Source organism: Homarus americanus, unplaced genomic scaffold (genome assembly GCF_018991925.1).
Source record: "Homarus americanus isolate GMGI-L3 unplaced genomic scaffold, GMGI_Hamer_2.0 scaffold24694, whole genome shotgun sequence".
NCBI lineage: Eukaryota > Metazoa > Arthropoda > Malacostraca > Decapoda > Nephropidae > Homarus > Homarus americanus.
Genome location: NW_024732780.1, coordinates 8,467,344 through 8,489,834, shown reverse-complemented (window position 1 = coordinate 8,489,834; position 22,491 = coordinate 8,467,344). Strand labels below are relative to the sequence as shown.

The window sequence follows — 22,491 nt, the reverse complement described above, 5'->3', positions numbered from 1 at the left end:
TGTATGTGCTCCCCATGATTGTTATGGGAGAGGTTCCGTGCACTCTTGATGCCACCTTTTATAATTATAATTTTTGGCCTGTAGTTGAAGAAAGTCTGTCAAGAACATCCTCAAATCTTTACATCTGGGAAAAATTCTACGTATGGCTTTTGAGTATCCAGACTGTGAACTGTTAATATTTTCCTGTCGTCATCTTGTTGATATTGCTGCTAGATGCCCTTTTACTGTCATGCCAGACGCCTGTAATATCCACCCAGCCAACAGCATCCTGCTCGGCTCGCCACTGGAAATCAGTTTGATCCCTGTCGTCCTCTAGAGTAAGCTGGACTACTTTTAAAGGTTGGAAGAAAGAGTACAACAAGCTTCTTGGAGCCATATTAACCAAGGCTGTGAACCTCTTTTTGGAAGACAAACAGTGGGAATAAGCTACTCTCCCGGTCTGCCTGGGAAGGGTTGGTAAATGCAAAGCCGCTAAAACTGCATGACCAACATTGCTGTTATCTTGGTATGGCATCAGACCAACTCGTTAAGTTTGTATTTCTTTGTGATAAGTTAGTCATCAAGGTGTTTAGAGACATCATGTGAACATTTTTCAGTCAACTCGACGTTATGTGAACATTTCTCCATCAACTCTTCACCAACTGTCTTATCCGTTGCTTCTGCCTGTGTAAATATGTCTTAAATTGATGGTCATTGCACACAAAAAACAGTAATGTACAATAGTATTCATGCAGTAAGGCATGTTGGTAGGTGGTGGGTAAGTAATGGTCTGTCTCTCGGTAAACGAACTGACCAGAAGGCGTTTACTCCTGAATATAGCACAAATTGAAAAGCAAATTAAACGTAACATTTTATTTATTTATGATTAATTATTTTACATGGCATTTGATCCTGGATTGCTTAAATTTATATACAGGAAATCTTGTTTATTTTTCTAAAGGAATCCAATATTTTTTTTTACATGAACAATGATAAAACGATCTATGGTAATGAATATTATTTTTAAGATAATAATTCCAGTTAAATAAGGTGTGATGCAGCTGAGTGAAGACAGTGTACTACTTCTAAGCTAAAGTTATGTTGTTTTGTGACCAGGAAACACACAGTGCAACTGGACTTTACTGTTGAGGGAGTGAAGGTGGTCGAGTACAGTGCCTGCTATATTGCCCCTTATGGGATCTACTTACACGAGCTAAATGAAATGATGATAATACTGAACCCATACAGAAGCTTAGGTAAAACTACAACTGTTGCTTCTTTGTAATGGATGTACTAACACCCAATTGTCTACTCCTCAATCTACCACATCCATACAACAACCACACCCATCCAACCATCACACTACCACACCCACCTACATATTTACCACACCCACCTACCTATCACACACACACGTACACACTTACACTTACAATAACTTCTCCCCTTACAATTTGTAAAGATGAACTCTGAAGACAAGTAACTTATTTCATTTGTGAATAGAAAAGTATATAGGCGTCACTCCCGTTCATCACTGTGTTGGGGTGTACGTTATGGACAGTGTCGTCATTGTAGAGGCGCCAGGTGTTGTCTTGAAGGCTCCTGCAGTAGGCGGTGTAGTGGCCGGAGGTAGTTGTCCCTCGATGGTTCACTATACCAAGTAATTCGTACCTTGGGCTGTGGATGAGAGTGTGTGAGTGAGAATCTAACCTAACCCAACTAACCAGGTAGACGTTAGGGTGTTAAATCATCAGGTGACATAAGGTGGGGGATATCTCTCTCTCTCTCTCTCTCTCTCTCTCTCTCTCTCTCTCTCTCTCACCTTTGGTTTGGCTGCATCATGTACTCCTGTAGACTCAACTGGTCTTGTGGGAAGGTGACGTTGATCTTCTTCCCCCATGTACTCTGAATGTCGTTCCTGGTGGAGGTGAGAGACAGGTAAAGGTTAATTAAGGGGCAGTCATACCTGTGGGAGAAGGTGAGGGGGGGGATTATTTTTATATTGTAAATTCTCACAAGGGTAAAGGAGGGTCTCTCCCCCTCTCTCTCCCCCCCCTCTCCCCCCCAGCACCCACCTGCTCAAATGGAAGATAAGGAACTGCGGTAGGCGGGTGATCCTGGTGGTGTGGCGACATAGGTGGGTGTGACTGCAGAACTGACAGTCCCACTCTAACTTCTGTATCCTGTAGTGATTCTCAACCAGTTCCTGCCAGAGACAACGGAAGGGTTAGATTAAATTAGGTTGAGTAATCTTCAGGTTGATAAAAGTTCCTGTTGAGATACGAATGCTATTTGTCAATTCCTTATATATAAACAAGTTTTCCCTTTGTTTATATTGAGCCTTCAAGAAAAACATTCATTAATAAACAAGTTGAGGATAATTCGGTTGTTGGCGTCGTTAAGTAAGGGAGACTGGTCGTATACATTTGGCAGGGAAAATGAAAAAACTCAAGGGGAAAACATATCACTTAGTAAGGAAAGTCGATAATTAGGTTGATTTTAATGCAGATATGAATTTTTATAAAAGAGATGTGAATTACAAGTTATGTATGTATGTTAGTTAATTTTTTTCATGTGTGTTTGTAATGAGAGCTGAGGTGTAATGTTTCCTTGGGGTGTTATCGAGTTTCGCAAGATCCGTATTGGTTTGGTCGTGTTGGTAGTTATCGTTATTATTATTATGATATTGGTAAAAGATTCTCTCTCTTATCTTTCTGTGTTTGTTAGTCTCTTTATCACCTTTTTGTTCATTTATCTTTCACGTCTCTCTCTCTCTCTCACCTGTAAAGAACAACACTGGTTGACGGCCAAAGTGAGACAAGTGAAGGGCTCTTGTGTGCGACAGATGGTCTCCTCTGGGTACCTGTCACACCTGATGATAGATTCCTGACTCCCCTGGAAGCGCTCACTCACTAGGGACGACCCGCTTACCTGTTGGATGGAGAGGTGGATGACTGGCTAGATAGATAGGCTAGCAGGCGAACGTGTGGTTGAGTGGGTATAGATTGATGGATGGATTAATTTAGAGTTGATCTTAGACAAATTAATAAACAGACAATTGATGCATAAAGTTCCAAAATGGAGGTTAGGTTAGGAAGTGTTGTAGACCACGATGGCTGTACAAGGGGTAATGTAGACAGCAGTGGAGAAGAGTATGTGTGTGTAGATACAAGACACAGAACTGGGTGTACACTGCCATGGTGGGTGTACACTACTATGGTGGGTGTAGACAGCAACACTCACGTTCACGAGGTCGTTGTGTAGCCAGATCAGGAGTTCAAGAAGCAGGTCGTGAGCCTCGCGCTGTTGTGACCCCCGGAAGTCCTCGTTAAGGTCGCCAACAACAGTCTGAGGAGGTCATAAGGGTCATATATGGGACTTACAGGTCACAAAGGGTCAGATATAAGTCTTACAGATCACACAGGGTCATATACACGTCTTCAGGTCACACAGGGTCATTTACAGATCTTACAGGTCAAACAAGGTCACATACACTTCTTACAGGTCACACGGTCATATACAGGTCACAGTCACATATACACGTCTTACAGGTCAAACAAGGTCACACTTCTTACAGGTCACAGGGTCACATACGTCTTACAGGTCAAACAAGGTCACATACACTTCTTACAGGTCACACAGGGTCACATTCACTTCTTACAGGTCACACAGGGTCATATATACATCCTACAGGTCACACGGGGTCAAATTCAGGCCTCATAAGTCCCTCGACTATTCCAATATACTTATCAATGATTTTAACATCGGTGCTACATAAAGTCTTCCTCAGTTTCTCAAAGATCATTACAAGTTACTCATCATGGCCCCCAGAAAAACAATATTTTTTTTGTTTCTTTACATATATAAGGTTTCTCGTGTTATGGATACAAGATGCATGGATGGGTGATGGTTTTTTGATTCTTAGTATTTAGTAACTAGTGGGTTCTCTCTTTTAGGACTGGAGTAGAGAGTTCGTGTCAAAAAACAGCTCAATTCTCTACTCCTGTCTTGAATCGATCGTATGACAGGCTAGGGAATGACTTTATGAGGAGTAATTCTATATCATATTGTAATTTACGATAAAAAATAAGAATGTCTGGAGAAAAATTACGATCTTGTCTTACCTTCAGTCGGTTGATTTTTTTAAGTATTTCCTTCTCGACGCCTGAGTGTAGAGCCTTGAAGACTCCTGCCAGGGCTAAGGCCACCTCCCCCTTCTGCGCACTACTACGGTTCAGCTCCCTCCTGACGGTGAAAATAACTATAGGTATATGTCCTATAGGTGTTAATTACATATATATGTCCATCTGTAGCCAATTCTACAGTATATTGAAGTTAAAGGAGAGGTTTTGACAATTAAACCATGAGGAGTCGTTCTGTTTTTGTATTGCGTACCCAGATGATGTAACTTTTGACTGGCCTTCGTATTACAGAGAGATGAAGAGAGTGATAGATAAGGAGAGGGATACGTAGAGAGAGAGAGAGAGAGAGAGAGAGTTAACACACCTGTATGTGTCCTGTGTGAAGTAGTCCCTCAGGGTGGTAATGTTAAAGAGACACTGGATGACACAGTTGATGTAGCAGGTGTTGCCCAGGTTAGGTAGACCGGAAGGCATCACCACCTGGAATACATAACGACATTAATCACTGGTATGATATAGTCACGGTATTGATCGGTAAACACAACTTGGATCAAAGTCCTCCATAAATTATCTATTAAAGTTACTTAAATTCCAATTAAATGTTTGTAATGAATCTATTGGACGTTGGGTCATGTACTTCCTTTCCCGTTGACGATCACAACTCTACCCAATTCGTCGATGAAAACATTGGATTCTGTCCATTTATAAAAGCATTACACTACCACAGAATCGACCTCAATGGTGAGTCGTATCATTCAACTGACTCTCTAGACCTGTGTTGACTCATACCACGGAATCGAGCTCGGTCTTTCTGTAAGATCCTTGACGCCTCCTGTGTCTAGTAGGGGTGGTGGCGACTGACTGTTCTGCCAGCTTTTGCTTCGCCTCGTCCAGGAGAGAGGTGAGACGGGCAATCTCATGATCGCTGTTCTCTCTCTCCTTCTGTCTCTCGTGTTGTTCTGTCTCCATCCTGCTGATGAGTTCCTCGATATTCTTATCCTGTCTCGTCTGTCAGGTAAGGAAAGGAACAAGATAAGAATATTATATACTCGTGAGTCCGTGATGTTTACAACCACGAACCCAACAGTTATCGTTTTTGTTAACTCTCTCTCTCTCTCTCTCTCTCTCTCCCTCCCTGTCGCATACCTCTGCATCTATTCTAACTTTTCTGTTTACCATCCCATCTTCTCATTCCAAGAAGTTAATGCCCAGGATGTTTGTATATCATAGTTTATCTAAAGTCTGACTGTACCATTAAGGTGACCTGGGGTAACCTACTTTCCTAGGGTGACGTACCTGGGTTGCCGGCCTTTCACCATCCAGGCTCTGTGTTAGACGCTCCACCTCTTCCTTCAGAAAAGTTATCGCCTGCAGGTTCGCAACTTCCCTCTTCCCGTATGCTGTCTTATCTCGGAACTGATCCTGTGGTGTAAAACATTCCTCTCATTTTTCATAGATAAACTGAGAACCATTTTTCATTTCACTGTAGCAATATAAAAGGCAAGTAATATCTTAGAAATTCGTGATGAGAGAGAGTTGAGTACCTGATGTGAGGAGATGAATTGTTCGTATTCCTTCATCCTCGTTGTCCTCGCTATGAGTTTGTTGTTGAGGTCATCGATGGTCTTCTCGTCAGCTGCAGCGTGTTGTAGAAGCTGTTGTGTCTGTTCCTGATGCTGCTTCTGTGAGGTGAGAGAAGGTTGAGGTGCATTTCACCTCTACTCCGTGTCAAAATATTTTCCCAGACAGGCCCCCCAACTCCCTCATTACAATAAAGAATAAAATAGGAACTATATGGAAACCAATATTAAACCTAACCTAACCTTGATCTAACATGACCTGACTTAACTTAACCTAGTTTAACTTCATTGGACTTAATTTAACCTCTCATTAACCTAATTTAACCTCTCATTAGACTAACTGAACCTCTCATCAACCTAATTTAACCTCTCATTAGACTAAATTAACCTCTCATTAACCAAACCTCATATAACTTGACTTAACATAAACCATGTAAGGGCTAGATACAAGTTGACATCACCATTGGACCAATCGGCAAAAGCTATGCCCGAAAACACGTGGATTTTGACTCACTGTGATGTTTCTCTCACGCTGGAGAGATTGAGAGAGACGCTCCATCTCCTCCTTCAACACGGTCTCTCTCTCCTTATGTTCTCTCTCCTTGTTTCTCAGTTGATCCTGTGAGAGAGAATGCATTAAATCCTGTTAAAATGGAATACCATGTGGTGTGTGTTCAACCTAGTTATGTGTGTTGAGTGTTAGTGATAAAATTAGCTGTTTAACAATGATATTAACTTAGTATTAACTCTGTGTTATTTGTAAGGTGATTCTGTGAGATTATTACAATAGGTACCTGTACTTGTATGTATACCTGTAATTACTTCTCTTCCCAACCTAATACACCCATGACCAACACACAACATAAACACGTGTTCTCATACCTTAACCTAACCTAACCTAACCTTAACCTAACCTAAACTAACCTTAACTAACCTAACCTTAACCTAACCTAAACTAACCTAACCTTAACCTAACCTAAACTAACCTTGTAACAGATGACCATCTTTTCGTATTGCTTCACATCGTTCGACATCTTGTTCAGGTTCTGCTCCAGGTGTTCTACAGTGTTCTTCAGTCTTTCTTGTTCTAGAGAATCATCAGTCCTTCTCCCCTGCTGTTGGTGAAGAATATGTGATGATAAGTGTGTGTGTGTGTGTGTGTGACAGTTTATAGTGCTTCAGTTGCCATGGGTCTGAGTGTTAGTGGGGGGAGGGGTTAGCTGTTATAGGTTGGGAAGCACAGTTACCAATATCTTAGTTAGCTTTAAGGTGCTTGAATTACTATGTATTAACTCAGTTTTTACTACTACTACTCTCTCTCTCTCTCTCTCTCTCTCTCTCTCTCTCTCTCTCTCTCTCTCACCTGCCCCCTGCTCGCTTCATCAGGTTTAAAGGTCAAATGTTCCACCTCTGTAGACAGTGTTGCCAATTTATCCGCTACAGACACGTCTCTCTTGGCAACGTTGGTGGTTTCCTGGGTAATATAAGATAAAATAAAATAATAATAACAACAATAACAACATCAATAACAACAATAACAAATGCAACCAATACAACTAAACAAAAACAGCAACAACAACGAAAATAATAATATAGTTTTAATAGGACAATGAAGAGCATATAATGGACAGATGAATAGAACTGAATAGACAAATAAAATAGAATGAAATACCTGTAAATAGGTTATAATAAATTGATAGCTTAGGATAGATGACCAAAATAAATTGATTAGAATAGGTTACCTGTTCTCATCATCTAGACTAACCAATCACCGTTGACTTACCTGTCCTTGCCTTCTAAACTAACCAATCAACGATAACATACCTGTCCTCATCTCCTGAACTAACCAATCACCATCAACCTACCTGTCCTAACCTAACCAATCACCATCAACTTACCTGTCCTTACCTAACCTAACCAATCACCATCAACTTACCTGTCCTTACCTAACCTAACCAATCACCATCAACCTACCTGTCCTCACCTAACCAATCAGCGTGGACTTACCTGACAGTGGAGGAGGTATTTTTCCTCATTTTCCCTCAACAGGTGAGAGAGACGTTCAACCTCCTTCTCCAACGTGTCGATTGTGTGTCTGTTGGCTGAGTCTTGATGATGGTACTGTGTCTCACGGTCTAACTTCTGGCTCTGTGGTGAGAAGAGATCGGTGAGCCAGAGAAATACAGACAGAAAACCATTTAGAAAGAGAAATAACCAGACAGGGACAGAAACAGACAGACAGAGAGCCAACTCACCTGGTAGGCAGCTAATTGATCCCGACTCTCACTCAACATTCTGGTCAGTTCCTGTATATGAGAGTCACAAGTTGAGATGGTCTCATCCTTGGTGCTGTCTGTGGTGACCATATCTATCTGCCTCCTCTCGAGTTGTTCCTGGGTGGTAGATAGTGGTAGTAGATGGTGGTAGTGGTGGTAGATGATAGATGGTGGTAGATGGTAGATGATAGATAGTGGTGGTAGATGATAGATAGTGGTGGTAGATGGTAGATTATTGGTGGTAGATGATAGATAGTGGTGGTAGATGGTAGATAATGGTGGTAGGTGGTAGAATAGTGGTTGTAGATGGTGGATAATGGTGGTAGATGGTAGAATAGTGGTTGTAGATGGTATATAATGGTGGTAGATGGTAGAATAGTGGTTGTAGATGGTATATAATGGTGGTAGATGGTATATAATGGTGGTAGATGGTAGAATAGTGGTTGTAGATGGTATATAATGGTGGTAGATGGTAAAATAGTGGTTGTAGATGGTAGATAATGGTGGTAGATGGTAGAAGATAGTGGTAGATACTCAATGGAAACTATAATTGAAATTTCTTAACACATGACTTACTATTTTCCGCCTAAATTCATTATTTTGGTGAGTCAACTGAAGGAAGCGCTGCCGTAGGTCTTGTTGTTCTCGGTGCTGCTGCAGGAGTTGGTGGCGTAGCGTCTCCACCAGTTGTTCCGCCGCGATCTGGAGGAGTCATGGTGGTTAGGTTAGGTTTATTGTGTGTGTGTGTGAAGGGGAGGTGAGGGTAGGAAGAGAGAGGGAGAGATAAGAGAGACGAAAGAGAGAGATAAGAGCAGGATTAAGTAAGAAGGTCCATTGGTCCGTCACCTTCAGTACCCGATTAAGTGTTTACAAACTGAACACTCGGATTAAATTCTTATAATACACGGATTATCTAAGGCTATAAAACGTGTTAAAGTGATCAATGGATTAACTATAACACTACACTAAGAGATGGTGAAGGTATAGTGAGAGATAGTGACGTAGTTGAGTGGAGATTCATCACACATTAACTGAATATGAACTAGTGACGTCATAAAACTCACGAACAAATCACCTTCATCTTTTTCATGACGTCATGTTGATTCACGAGTGACGTAATAACTTGGGTTAAATCTCTCTCCTGATTGGTGTTCTCATGGTGTATTCTCCCCAGAACCCCGATAACAGCTGTTCTCAAGTTCTCCTAAGATAACACGAGAATTTTGACCGATATTAACCACTTAAATCCTAGAGTTAACGTGTGTGTGAACCTGAGTTATATTCTATAGCACTTTATACATATACGCGCGCATACATATATACTATTATTATAATGTATAGATAAATAGACGGACAGACAGGTATGGATTGACAGACAGACAGACAAGAAATATTTAGACAGAACAGTAACTCTCTCCGTGTTACTGTTCCTACATCGATGATAATAAAGTAACATTCAAGTGTTACCTTCTGATGCTCCGTCTGGGATAAGTCATTCTGTAGCTGAGAGTTCTGTCTCTCTTTCGCCGTTAGTGAGTCCTTGAGCATCACCTACGGGTATAAGGAAATAATACTCTCATTAAAATGCTATCTAAAATATACTGTACATTTAAACAGTATACATCATTAAAATTCTAACCTAACCTAAACTTTATAAATTTCATCAGTAATCTCTCTGTCTCTCTCAAAAAGAAGAAAAAAAAAGGAATTCGATTTTAATTCTGGGGAAATATTCTGTTTACGGGAAAATCTAAATACAGAGGAAAGTCCATTATATAGGTGTATCGCTATAAGACACGTAAACAAGACGGTTCTTTAATAGATAACTTACGACAATTTCTTCCATGTCTCTCAGCTGGTGTTTCCGTGTGGATTTCCTGTTGAAGAGTAACCGCTTGGAGCCTGAACGTTTGTCCTGTACACCATAGAAAACGGATATGATCAGCTAATTACTCGTATTATGTAGTGTGTGTTATATGTGTATGCGTTATGTGTGCCAACAGGTATACTTAATATGTGTTAGGTATATACAGATAACTTGATTATGTGTGTAATGTGTAGTTATATATGTGTGTGTATATGTATGTACGTGTATTGTGTACGTTATAGCGTCAAGTACAATCAATACAAAGACTTTTAATAGGTACTAGTTCACCTTACCTCAAAGCCTCCCAAGTCACCTCCAATATAAGCAGCTAGCAATGGGGGATCTGTGTGACTGTGTGTCTGTCGAGTAAATTCATGTCCTGGGGAAGTTCCTAAAGGTGATGACATCGGCTGTGTCGTCAGCATTGGTGTCATTGTAGGTCGGGTGTGTGAGCTGGATGGTTGAGGGGGTGTGAGGTGTGAGTCGGTAGCCAGGTCTGTGTTATCAGGGTTCAGGGATTCCAGGTCCCTCTCTTCGAAGCTTGCAGTTCCTAACCCCGTCGACGGCAGCTGCTCCCTCAAGTGAAGGTCAGGTCTAGACGTCTCTTTCCTCCCTGAATGACCTCTTGTAAATAATGGTTCGTCGTGGGACTTGAAGCGTCCAGACGAACTCTTCAGTGGTGATCTTATAAACTTGCCCTGAAACCATTATTATGTTGTGAAAAAGTCGTGTCACAGAGCCCTCCGTATTCAGTAAAAGTCTTAAAGAAATGTGAAATCATCGTCTACCCTAAGTTAGACTATACTGTACACGATAGCTGTTGTAAGAGGATAACGAGTATTGTACTTACAGGTAAATGATGGCAAGACCCTGGGCCCAGCGTTACCTGTACACACAAACATTGAAGTTACACTCACAAATCCTCCTTTGCTAGGACTTTGATCCTTCAAGTACCGGTGTACATCCGGGTGGCCGTGTTTTTTGGCCACATCCTTGGCCAAACTATTCCTCTTGTCCTTGACCTCACACTTGACGCCATTAGCCACCAACCACCTGACGAGGTTGAGATCTCCGTCAAGAGCAGCGTAGTGTAGGACGGTGGCGCCGGAGTTGGATCTAGGTTGAAGGTTACACCCGGAGACCTTGAGCAGCTTCAGGGCGTCGAGTTGTCCCTGAGCAGCTGCCCAGTGCACCGCCCGTTTGCCTGAGTAAAGTGAAATAAAATAAGATCAGATAATAGATTATATAAATCAGTAATGTATATAACTAACAGCTGGTAATGGTAAAAAGATAAATAAATGCTCAAATGAATTAGACTTAGTAGGGGGGGGCAAAAATGGACTCCTAAATCGAATCCTTTTAATATGAAGATAAATTTACTTCACGTGTTTAAGAGACCTGCACCACAGTCACCCTTTTCACTAGTAGCTGTAAGGTCATGTTAGTATGGCTGGCCTACAAGTTAAGTCTCCCTACTCGATCTGTTAAACTGCACTTAATTTATCTTCTTCGCTACTGATCAGTCTGTTAGCCGCTTGGGCGCTCGGTCGTGTCTCTGTTAACACATAACTGCTATGTGTATTAAGTTAGAGACACACACACACACACACACTACCACGAAGTCTTGTCAACTCCTTCCCTGATTGTAACTTTATCAATAACCACAAAGTCAACAGCCACAACAAAAACAACAATAATACCAACCACAATCACAACAACCAATTCACCACAACAGCCTCACAAGTTGTTACCTTTGTCGTCCTCAGCTTCCTTGTTAGCAGCTGCCCTTAACAGGTGTTCCATTACATGTGTGTGACCCGCCCCGGAGGCCAGGAGTAGCGGGGTCGCACCTGTCGTGGGGAAATAATTAACACCTGTACTACATCTACATAAAGTACCGAGTCACAGATGAGTTACTTATATAGCCACTTATGATTTTTCTGGCAGTGAATATTGTACTAGAGGAATATAGAAGTGGGCTAGCATACACAGACAGGAATATGGATAAAAATAACAATATATACAGTTGTTGTTCTGGATTATAGGGAGAGAAATAGACAGGTAGATTGTAAATTGAGACAGAATAAGAGACAGAGAGAAGAGGTGCATTAAGACAGACACTAGACTCACCATAATCCTTGTTCATCTTACTCATGATGTCGACTTTAGCCTTGAAATCGAGTAAGAGGTTGACCACGTCCAGGTGACCTTTCTCTGAGGCGTGGTGGAGGGCGGCTCTTCCCCCTTCTTTACCTCCTGAGAAGTCCTCCTCCACCAGATCCACCCTGGCACCTTGCTGGAGTGCCACGTCTACTCCGGCTGCATCCCCAGTCTTGGCACTCCTCATCTGGCAGTGAATGTGTGTGTGAGAGTGTATATAAACAAACAGGTAAATACTCAGGAGAAATCAGACAAGTGTAGGTTAGGTTATGGGTGGGTGGTGGAGGTACTGTGAGTGTGTACCTCTACAGAACATTAACTGTGTAGTGTACTATCTATGACAAGGCAGTGATAACGTATCTCTATGAATGTACAGTTTTGGAAACTTTGTGTGAAGATCATAATTTTTTACTGTGTTGAAAGTCTTTACCACACCGAATCGAGGAGGAGGTGAAATGCCCCACCACCATACCCAGCCTACAGTGCCCCACCACCATACCCAGCCTACAGTGCCCTAACACCATACCCTGCCCCACGCTACCCCTACACCATACCCTGCCCCACACTACCCCAACACCACACCCTGTATCAATAACTTACCAACAAACTCTGCATCTCATTCATCGTGTGTGTGTGTCCTGGCACTCAGAAGGTCAACAAGTGCCAACTCAGGTGACCTTTGACCTTCCTGGTACTGGTAGGTCAGGGAAATATCACCGAGGATTGACCAGGAGTGTTGTCTGACCTTTTGATTACGTCACGCGAGGTATTCTGAAATATATTTGTGTTTTATTAAATATTAGTATTATTTGTGTCTGTATTTAAATTTATCTGTTTGTTTATAGTTAGTGAAGAATATAGTCACAGGGGGATACATAGAGTCTTGGTGACCATTATCACCACTCAACATACGCTCTCTATGTTTGGTGACAATGTTTGTGATCTAACATAGGTCTATAGTCACCAGTAACATCACTACGCTGAAATGTATACCAATGCTCTGTAACTTGGTGATGATAGTGAGGATACTGGTGAAATATGTTTGGGGGTCACCACTATCCCTCCTTTCCTCCTTCCCTGGTGACCAATAGCACCATACCACTAGCACACTGCCTCCTGGTGACCAATAGCACCATACCACTAGCACACTGCCTCCTTGTCCTAGTAACCTGATTGATTGATTGTGTTAATCTCTGATGGTCAATGTTTACTTTTTTTTAAGGCCAAGTGTACCTACTCTCTCTCTCTCTCTCTATCTCTCTCTCTCTCTCTCTCATTTCAGTCAACATTCCTCTGTATTTCATTAAACATCGATAATTACATGAACACAAACCACAATTACAAAACACTATTACAGGTCACCAGGTGTAACTACAGGTACAGGTATAGATACAGGTACAAACACAGGTAGAATTACAAACATTATAAAAAATCGTCATCTGAACATCTCTTAATCTAACATTAAAATCACCAATAATGAGCTGTGTCTTGGTGACTATAGGATGCATTTGTGATGTTGGTGGTGATATACTGTCCTGGTGAAAATAAACACTGGTTGTGGTAGTTGTGTTTCCTGGTGACAGTAAACATTGATGACCTGGTGTATGCTAGACCTAATTAGCCATACCTGGTGCACTAAACATGGTCAATAATATTCTGAGTAGATTAACTTGGTGACACTATACACCTTAGAGCGATAATACAGTGACTTGGTGACACTATACACCTTAGAGCTATAATACAGTGACTTGGTGACACTATACACCTTAGAGCGATAATACAGTGACTTGGTGACACTATACACCTTAGAGCTATAATACAGTGACTTGGTGACACTATACACCTTAGAGCGATAATACAGTGACTTGGTGACACTATTCACTATACACCGTTACCATATAATCCAGGTAACTAAGCCATACCGGGTGACTTCAAAACATACCACTAAACTAACTTGGTACCCAACTGGTGATTCTTTGTGACTGGTGGGACGCCTCTCACCAGCCAGCCAGGTAAGGTAAGGTATTCCGTTATGGTGATAAGATAACCCAGATAACAACTCCTAGGCTGTTATCACTCGGTGTTTGGTCACTGATAAGAGAACCTAGGAGCTCTGGTTGTACTGGTGATTGTTAGGGTGTTTATGTGGTAGTTAGGGTGTGAGTTAAGGGTTAGAGGTAGTTATGTGGTTGTTAGAGGTGTTTAATGAGTAGTTAGAGGTGTGAGTTAAGGGTTAGAGGTAGTTATGTGGTTGTTAGAGGTGATTGAAGTAGTTAGAGATAGTTAATATAGTTACGGATGTTTAACAAGTAGTTAGAGAAGTTTAATAAGTAGTTAAAGATAGTTAGAGATGTTTAGGATGTTTGCTAAGTTATTATATTTTTAGTAAAGTATAAATGTTTATTAACTGGTTATTAACGGTATATACTGAGGGGGTTAAAGTGTTTGTGTTTGTTTGTATGTTTTGTTATCAGTAAAGCGCGTGTGTGTGTGTGTGTGTGTGTGTGTGTGTGTGTGTGTGTGTGTGTGTGTGTGTGTGTGTGTGTGTGTGTGTGTGTGTGTGTGTGTGTCTGAGCTCTTATCTCTAATCTTTCCTTCACTCATGTATACAGGGATATAGGTATGATCATTGTGTACACTAACATATACACCAACTGACTCATGTATACATATTAAATATAAAACAAGGAGGAGGATCACTTGTTTTATATAGAGATTAAATTTATGTTTTCCTTGTCGGCTCTATGTGGCTTCTGATTGGCTGGTTCCCGCGGTGACGTCACAATCAATATTCCCGCGTTTTTTTAATAATAATGGTTCCTGATTGGTTGACTACCGCCTTGACGTCACAATCAATATTCCCGCGTTTTTTTAATAATAATGGTTCCTGATTGGTTGACTCCCGCCTTGACGTCACAATCAATCTTCCCTCTTTTTAATATAATAATAATAAATAAATAAATAAATACAATAAATACAATAAAAGTAAAACAAAACTTAGATAATTTATATAAAACCGATAATTATATAAAGGATTATTGTAGAGCAAATTAAAGAAAATTATCACTGAATCATTATTTTATTCTTTTACTTTAAACAATTACAGTAATTATGGTGACGACTTAAGACAATCTTGTTCATTTATATTTATCATTGGAAGTATTTATACAACATGGTCTCTCTCTCTCTCTCTCTCTCTCTCTCTCTCTCTCTCTCTCTCTCTCTCTCTCTCTCTCTCTCTCTCAACAGGTACTACAAACTATCATGTATACACAACGGTTCTTTTACCTAACCTAACCACAAAATAAAAGCGGTATTTTTATTTGCTATGAATAAATGGATAAAAAGAAATTAAAGTGAAATAATTTAAGAGTTAAGAAAGTTGTATGTAATTAATTAAGAGTTATTTTAACCCTTTGAGGGTGGTAGCTTAACCCTTTAAGGACAATTTAACCCTCTAGGAGGAGTCAAAGGGTTAAGTCAAGGTTTTACATAAATTTTCAAGTCTCAACGTTTAGATAAAGGGCCTCTGATTGTGTTGTCTGTGTGTAGAATAGGATATGAGCGTCAATCCCGTCCAGCACTATGTCCAGGTGAGTGTTTTGGACGGTGTCATCATTGTAGAGGCGCCAGGTGTTGTCTTGAAGGCTCCTGCAGTAGGCGGTGTAGTGGCCGGAGGTAGTTGTCCCTCGATGGTTTACTACACCAAGTAATTCGTACCTTGGGCTGTGGATGAGAGAAAGAGTGAGTGAGGTAAGAGAAAGTGAGAAAGATTGAGAGAAAGTAAGAGTGAGAGAGAGAGTACCACCCCACACCTTACCTTAGTCCCTCTCGCCCCTGGAGGATAAGATCTCCTGAAGGGAACACAACTCGGGTCTTCTTCAGCGTTGAGTTCTGATTGTTGTACCTGGCGAAGAATTTTGGTTGCTGTTAATTGACAATCACCTGAATATCTATAGGTACAGGTATAAACACAGGTACAGTTTATCGTGAAAACATCAATGAACAAGAAGACAGATTGACACATAAACTCAGGTGTAAGTAGATAGTTGTTACACGACACGCTATAAGGACGAGTATAAGGGAGGTGTATCATTAGGTATAAGGGATGTATAAGGGTCTGACTATTACCTGCTGAGGTGTATAAGTAAGACAGGTGGGAAGTCGACAATCTGTGACTGGTGGAGACAAGGATGCTGTTCACCGCAGTAGTTACAGTCCCACTCAATCATCTGGCTCTTGAAGTGACTCTCCACCAAGTTCTACTCGAGGAAGAGAGAGAGAGAGAGATAAACAGAGAGAGAGAGAGAGAGAGATATAAACAGAGCCAAAGGTAGACATTGATCACATCTCTCTCTCAGTACACACTTACCTGTAATGAACTAATTTTCCCACAGGTGACGGGGAGACTAAGGTTGCTGAAGACCTCCCTACTACAGGAGATCACCTGAGGCTCCTTCGGGTTAGGGCGGCTACACAGGAATACAGACTCCAGCTCTCCATGGAAGTGCTGGGAGACGAAGGAGGAACCGCTGGCCTGTGGAGGAGAGGTGGATGAGTGGATAAAGGGAAGGGTGGATGAATGATGGGTGGAACAAAATTATGCTCAAACAATAAGTATCATCCATGGTGGGTGTACACTGCTATGGTGGGTGTAGACAGCCATGGTGGGTGTAGACGGCAACACTCACGTCCATGAGGTCGTTGTGTAGCCAGGTCAGGAGGTCAGCGAGCAGATCATGAGCCTCGCGCTGTTGTGACCCCCGGAAGTCCTCGTTAAGGTCACCAACAACTACCTGTTGTGTGAGGTAAGTTGAAGGGTATGGTTCACCTGTAGATTAACCACCTTAACTCTAACCTAACCTAACCTAACCTAAACTCAACTAACCTAACCTAAACTAACAAAACTGACTACTACTACAACTGTTACTACTATTTCTACTACTACGTCTACTACTACTACAACAATCCTGATAATATTTGTCACTGTTCATCTCTATTTGTGTTCAATCTTCCTCACCTTGAATTTGTTTATTGTTTCCATGATTTTCTCTTGATCTCCGGAGTTAACAGCCTTGAACACACGGGCCAAGATATCTGCCACCTCCCCTCGCTGTTCACTCTCACTGTTCACATGTTCTCTGCCGGTGAAGAACAAAGTTAATCTAGGTGTGTTATTTAATTACCTGTGTTTTCGTCACGTGATGAATTTTATGTTCACGTTTATAAACAAGAAAAGCTTTTGAGATTTTTTGCCTATAGGTGTTTCGTACTGTGAGAGAGAGAGAGAGAGAGAGAGAGAGAGAGAGAGAGAGAGAGAGAGAGTTAACACACCTGTATGTGTCCTGTGTGAAGTAGTCCCTCAGGGTGGTAATGTTAAAGAGACACTGGATGATGGAGTTGATGTAGCAGGTGTTGCCCAGGTTAGGTAGACCAGAGGGCGTCAACACCTGGAATATTAGAGTCGATCTTATCCTTAATTAAATATCATCTTAGGTGACTCTATATACAGGTTGTCTCAGAGAAATGCCCCTGCCTTCTCCCTGCCTCCCTCCTTCCCTTCCTGTTCCCTGCCTCCCTCCCTGCCTCCCCCCAACTCACAGTGTCCTAGGAAGCAGGCTGGGAGGGTCACCATCCTAGGGGCCACTAATCCTAGACTGGGACACAGTACATTTGACCCGCATCTCAATACGAATTAAATCCCTTAACTATCAATCCACTTCAATTGCCTTAAATTCAGACTCTTATGAGCTTAACTTTAGCAAACCATCAACCACAACTAAATATTCTTCTATGGATATTAAACCCTGACAATCCTACAATAAAGTATAGCAACAATAACTTAATCCATTGGTGGAGGGAGTTGGATTCTGTCGTAAAAAGGATAATGAGACGAAAATAACAAATGAGCATCACTGAAAATTCGAGACAATACTAATCAACAAACCTTTGACTTGTTTCCTCTATGTTCCGAATGGTCTACCTCTTGTTGGATGTCGTTATGTAGTTCTCTGGCTTGATCGGGTTGTTCCTTGGTTTGATTGTGGTAATAGCGTTGTTTGGTGAGGTTTATCTGTTGTTTGGTCTGCTCGAGTCTCTGTTTTATCTGGGCATAACTCAACCTGATTTCGTTGAGCGGTTCGTTAGGTTCATTCTCGTGGTTGGTTGGGTGTTGTTGTTCACTGGTTTGGTCGAATTCATTTTTGGTCTGGTCGAACTCTTGCTTGTCCTGGTCGAGCTGTACTTTGGTCTGGTCGAGTTCCTTTCTGGTATGGTCGAGTTCCTTTCTGGTATGGTCGAGTTCTTGCCTGGTCTGGTCGAGCTGTCCTTTGGTTTGGTCGAGTTCCTTTCTGGTATGGTCGAGCTCTTGCCTGGTCTGGTCGAGCTGTCCTTTGGTCTGGTCGAGTTCCTTCCTTGCCTGGTCGAGTTCCTTCCTGGCCTGGTCGAACCCTTCCTCAGTCTGGTCGAGCTTGGAGGTGAGTGCAGCTACCGTGTGGTCACTCTCTACCTTATCCTGAGCACGACCTCGCTGCTCACCCTCGAGTCTGGTCCTCAGTTCCTTCACCTCCTCCTCCAAACCCTCCTGTCAAGTAGTAGCAAAAAGAATTACACGTTTTCTGCAGACTACTGGCTCTTGACACACGCAGACACTCTTGAGAACAGTCTTGAGTCTTTCATTTTTGTCGTTCACCTGAATTATTATATTGTAAAATTAATTATCATTTTAATATGAGTTTTAATATCAAGAAGTTACTGGAAGGAATTATAACTAGCAAGTTTTGTTTATATTCTGCTGTGTGAACCTCGAACCCCCAAGATTCAGATTCATGAACCCGAAGCAATAGACACTGATGGATTATTCAACCCATAAATGCTTCGGATTCACGAGTCTGGGTGGGATTCGTTGTTCAGAAAAGGCGAGAGAACTTTTGACACGTATCTCACCAGAGTGTGACGTTGGTGGTGAGGGGTAAGGAGTTGTTCCCTCGTCCAGTGTTGTTCCTGGTTCTGTCCCTCCCCCATACTCTCCTGCTGGTGGTCACAGGTATCACAAGTTAACCTCGTTTCTTCTACGTGTTCCCTGGGTGTTGGTATTCTGTTCTGTTGGTTAAGACATAGAGTATAGTGAAACCTGTATTTAACGGACTATATATATATGAGGAAAATCCGTCATACCAAAGGTCCGTTAGAAAACTTCCATCTAATGAACTATATAGAGATGAAAGTCCACTATATCGAGGGTCTATTTGATGTGAAACTTCCCATCTAACGGATCATATGACGAGAGAAGTCCGTTATATGGAGGTTTTACTGTATAAACCTAACCTAACCTGGGGGGTGTTGACAATTCTGACGTAGGTGTCGTTATCTGGAGCCGAGGAGGGGGAAGGGCTACTCAGGTGTGCCATTTCCCAGGAGTTTACGCTTGGGGAGTCGACTAACTCATTGTGTGGCGTATCCTTCCGTCTTGTACGTATTCCGACAGATTGAGTTCTTCGTAGGTTTATTTTGGCCTGTCTGTCTGTCCATTGTGAATCCTCTTGAATTATCTGTCTGTCTGTGTGTATTGTAAGAATGCTTCGTGGTCTTCTAAAATTAAACTGAAAATATAATAAATAGAATAACATACATTATTATTTTATGTGTAGTGATAACATGTATACATTAGCTGTTATATAGTATACATAGTTTTGTAAGTTATCAAAATGTTTAGCAGTTATCGATATATCAAGATAACAGAATCGTATATATTAAATGATTTCGTTTATCATGATATAAAATTTATATTATGTCGAACTATTTAATTAATCTCTCAAATAAAAAAAATATAACAAACTTCAAAATATAAAAAATAGTAAAAATATCAAAATTGGTAAAGTATTAAAATGTGACATCACTAAAAATATACAAATACTAATAAAAATGTATAAAGAAAAATCTATAAAAATCTAATAAAAATATCACAGTAATAATAAAAATAAATAAATAAATAAAAATACTTAAAAAAAATCAGACGGGGGAGAATGATTCGATACTGACAAACTTCTTTCGAATAGATCCTCTGTCCTTCAGGTACTTGTGTATATCTCTGAAGCCTTCACTCTTAGCGATGTCACTGGGGGTCTTTCTCTCTGTATCCTTGAGGTCACTCTTCACGCCAGACTCTACCAACCATTTAACCACTTCCATTTCACCCGAGGCTGCAGCGAAGTGTACAGCATTGGTCTTCCCGTCGACCCGCGATTCCAAGTCACATCCGTAATTTTGAAGCATTTTTAAGGAGTTTATTTTACCCCCTTGAGCTGCCCAATGTACTGCTGTTTTACCTGTGTAGATGAAGAGTTAAGCTTAATGAGTTGATTAGCCCAGGTAAGTGAGACGGTAAGATTGGATTGATAAGGTAAATTACGTACTTAATGAAAGGGTTGAATATTGAGCTTCATTAACTTTCTGTGTAGAGGAGAATAGAAGAGAAAAAATGTGATGAACAGATAAAAGATGATAAAATAACCGCACTTTTCATTCCTTGGGATAAAGAAAGCCATTGTGTGTGTGTGTGGGAGAGAGGGGGTTGGGTGTGTGGGAGAGAGGGGTTGTGTGTGTGTGTGTGTGTGTGTGTGTGTGTGTGTGTGGGAGAGGGGGGTTGTGTGTGTGTGTGTGTGTGTGTGGTCTTACCCTTGTAATCCGTGACCTCGCCATTAGCTCCTCCATCCAGCAGTGCCCTTAGGATCTTTGTTCGTCCCAGTAGAGCCGACATGTGAAGCGCCGTTCCACCTACAGAGAGATAAACGAGACACACCTGACGCACTGTACCTTTGTGACTCTCTCTCTCTCTCTTTCTCTCTCTCTCTCTCTCTCTCTCTCTCTCTCTCTCTCTCTCGATATATACTGTAGTTAGGTTGAATGATTAATCGGTAGACAGGTAGAATGATACATAGGTAGATTGACAGGTAGAATAATATATAGGTAGACATATATTGACAGGTAGGTAGACAGGTAGAATGATAGTTTTAATCAACTTACCATAATCACCCGGCAGCTGACTCCTCACATTCACTCTGGCGTTCCGCTGGATGAGCAACTGAACGACCGGCAGGTGACCTCTACACGACGCGTAGTGTAGTGCCGTACGACCACTGCATGACGGATCCTTGGAGCGTTCTACCTGGTCTATCCATGCGCCGTTGTTAAGGGCTTCTTCCACGCCTGTTACGTCGCCTCCTTCTGAACACCTGATCTGTAGGGGGTGGGTGAGGGAGGGGTGTTGGTGGGTGGGGGTAGAAGGGGGTGGGGGTGAAGCAATACATTTTTTTTTAGTCAAGTGAGTTTGTGAAGGATTTGACCTACTTAAAATACGTTATTTTTATTTTGTTTGACTTTTTCTCCTACTTAAGTAACTTTTCGGAATAAGTGATGTATTTTAGATACTTTGTTACTTATATACAAGTTATCTCGTTACATTGGAAAGTACCCGCTGAGAGAGAGAGAGAGAGAGAGAGAGAGAGAGAGAGAGAGAGAGAGAGAGAGAGAGAGAAAGAAAGAATTTTAACTCTAGTTCCGGGTTACATAATAGCCTTAGGTCATACGGTACGGGTAGGAAAGAATGCAACTAGGAAGTCACAACTACCATCACCCACACTTACTAGTTTACGCTGCACGTTGCTCATCTTGGGATACTGGTGGCTATTTGGGCTAGTAGAAGACTCTCAGTGGTATATTGTCGCTGTCAGCTATATATTCATGACAATGCAGACAGCTGACACTCAAGAATATACCTTTTTTAGTTCATCTAGCTCTGAAATAATGTTGTTTTAGGAGTAATGGTGGAACGTCGACCTAAATTAGATTCATTAGTGGAACGTTGGCTACACCATTATCACTGTCGCTACACCATTATTACTGTCACTACACCATTATTACTGTCGCTACACACATCCTCACTGTCACTACACCATCAACACTGCCACAACACCATCCTCACTGTCACTACACCATCAACATCCACTACACCATCACTGCTACACTACCATTTCACCAAACTCATTCGCTGCAGTGACTAAAAATTACCACCATCAACACTACCATTTCACCAAACTCATTCGCTGCAGTGACTAAAAATTACCATCTCGTCACAGCCACCATACAGACAGTGAGACTTACACTACTCTACGTCCTGGACACTATATTTCACTGTAACACCATCCCAAAACACTGCACTATCCCCTCTAAACCTTCAAGTCCACCTTTAAATATGTGTTAAGTTGCTTGATACACAGTCACTATAATGGTCTGAGCAAGGTAGGCTGAAGCGTCTTGCTATCGCGATAAGATTAAGACACACTCAATCGTAACCCCATTGATAAGAGACGAAGAGAATGGTAGTTATTCCCATGACAAGATGAAATAAACAAGTATGGCTCTGCTTGACGAGTGGGTTATTCATGAACTTATTATTATTTAAGAGTATCGTGAGGGTTGGCGACCAC

At 41.4% G+C, this 22,491-nt stretch overlaps 1 protein-coding gene across 1 annotated transcript; it reads right to left on the bottom strand.

The window, feature by feature from the left end:
• Window positions 1-837: 837 nt before the first annotated feature.
• LOC121868967 lies at window positions 838-22,288 on the bottom strand. Its single transcript, XM_042369999.1, has 37 exons — window positions 22,166-22,288; window positions 21,649-21,800; window positions 21,029-21,242; window positions 20,681-20,779; window positions 20,045-20,331; window positions 19,336-19,605; window positions 18,950-19,105; window positions 17,952-18,587; window positions 17,339-17,454; window positions 17,025-17,145; window positions 16,696-16,800; window positions 16,377-16,541; window positions 16,136-16,266; window positions 15,825-15,911; window positions 15,517-15,730; window positions 11,975-12,191; window positions 11,596-11,694; window positions 10,762-11,048; window positions 10,138-10,542; window positions 9,809-9,892; window positions 9,445-9,528; window positions 8,554-8,679; window positions 7,957-8,094; window positions 7,709-7,849; window positions 7,065-7,175; window positions 6,688-6,816; window positions 6,216-6,320; window positions 5,666-5,803; window positions 5,418-5,543; window positions 4,911-5,129; window positions 4,486-4,601; window positions 4,104-4,224; window positions 3,223-3,327; window positions 2,761-2,910; window positions 2,055-2,185; window positions 1,802-1,897; window positions 838-1,656 (listed from the first exon to the last, which is right to left on the bottom strand). Exons 2-37 carry the CDS (start codon window positions 21,670-21,672, stop codon window positions 1,464-1,466), a joined length of 5,946 nt encoding a protein of 1,981 aa, XP_042225933.1. The 5' UTR covers window positions 21,673-21,800; window positions 22,166-22,288; the 3' UTR covers window positions 838-1,463.
• Between the last annotated feature and the right edge of the window lie 203 nt (window positions 22,289-22,491).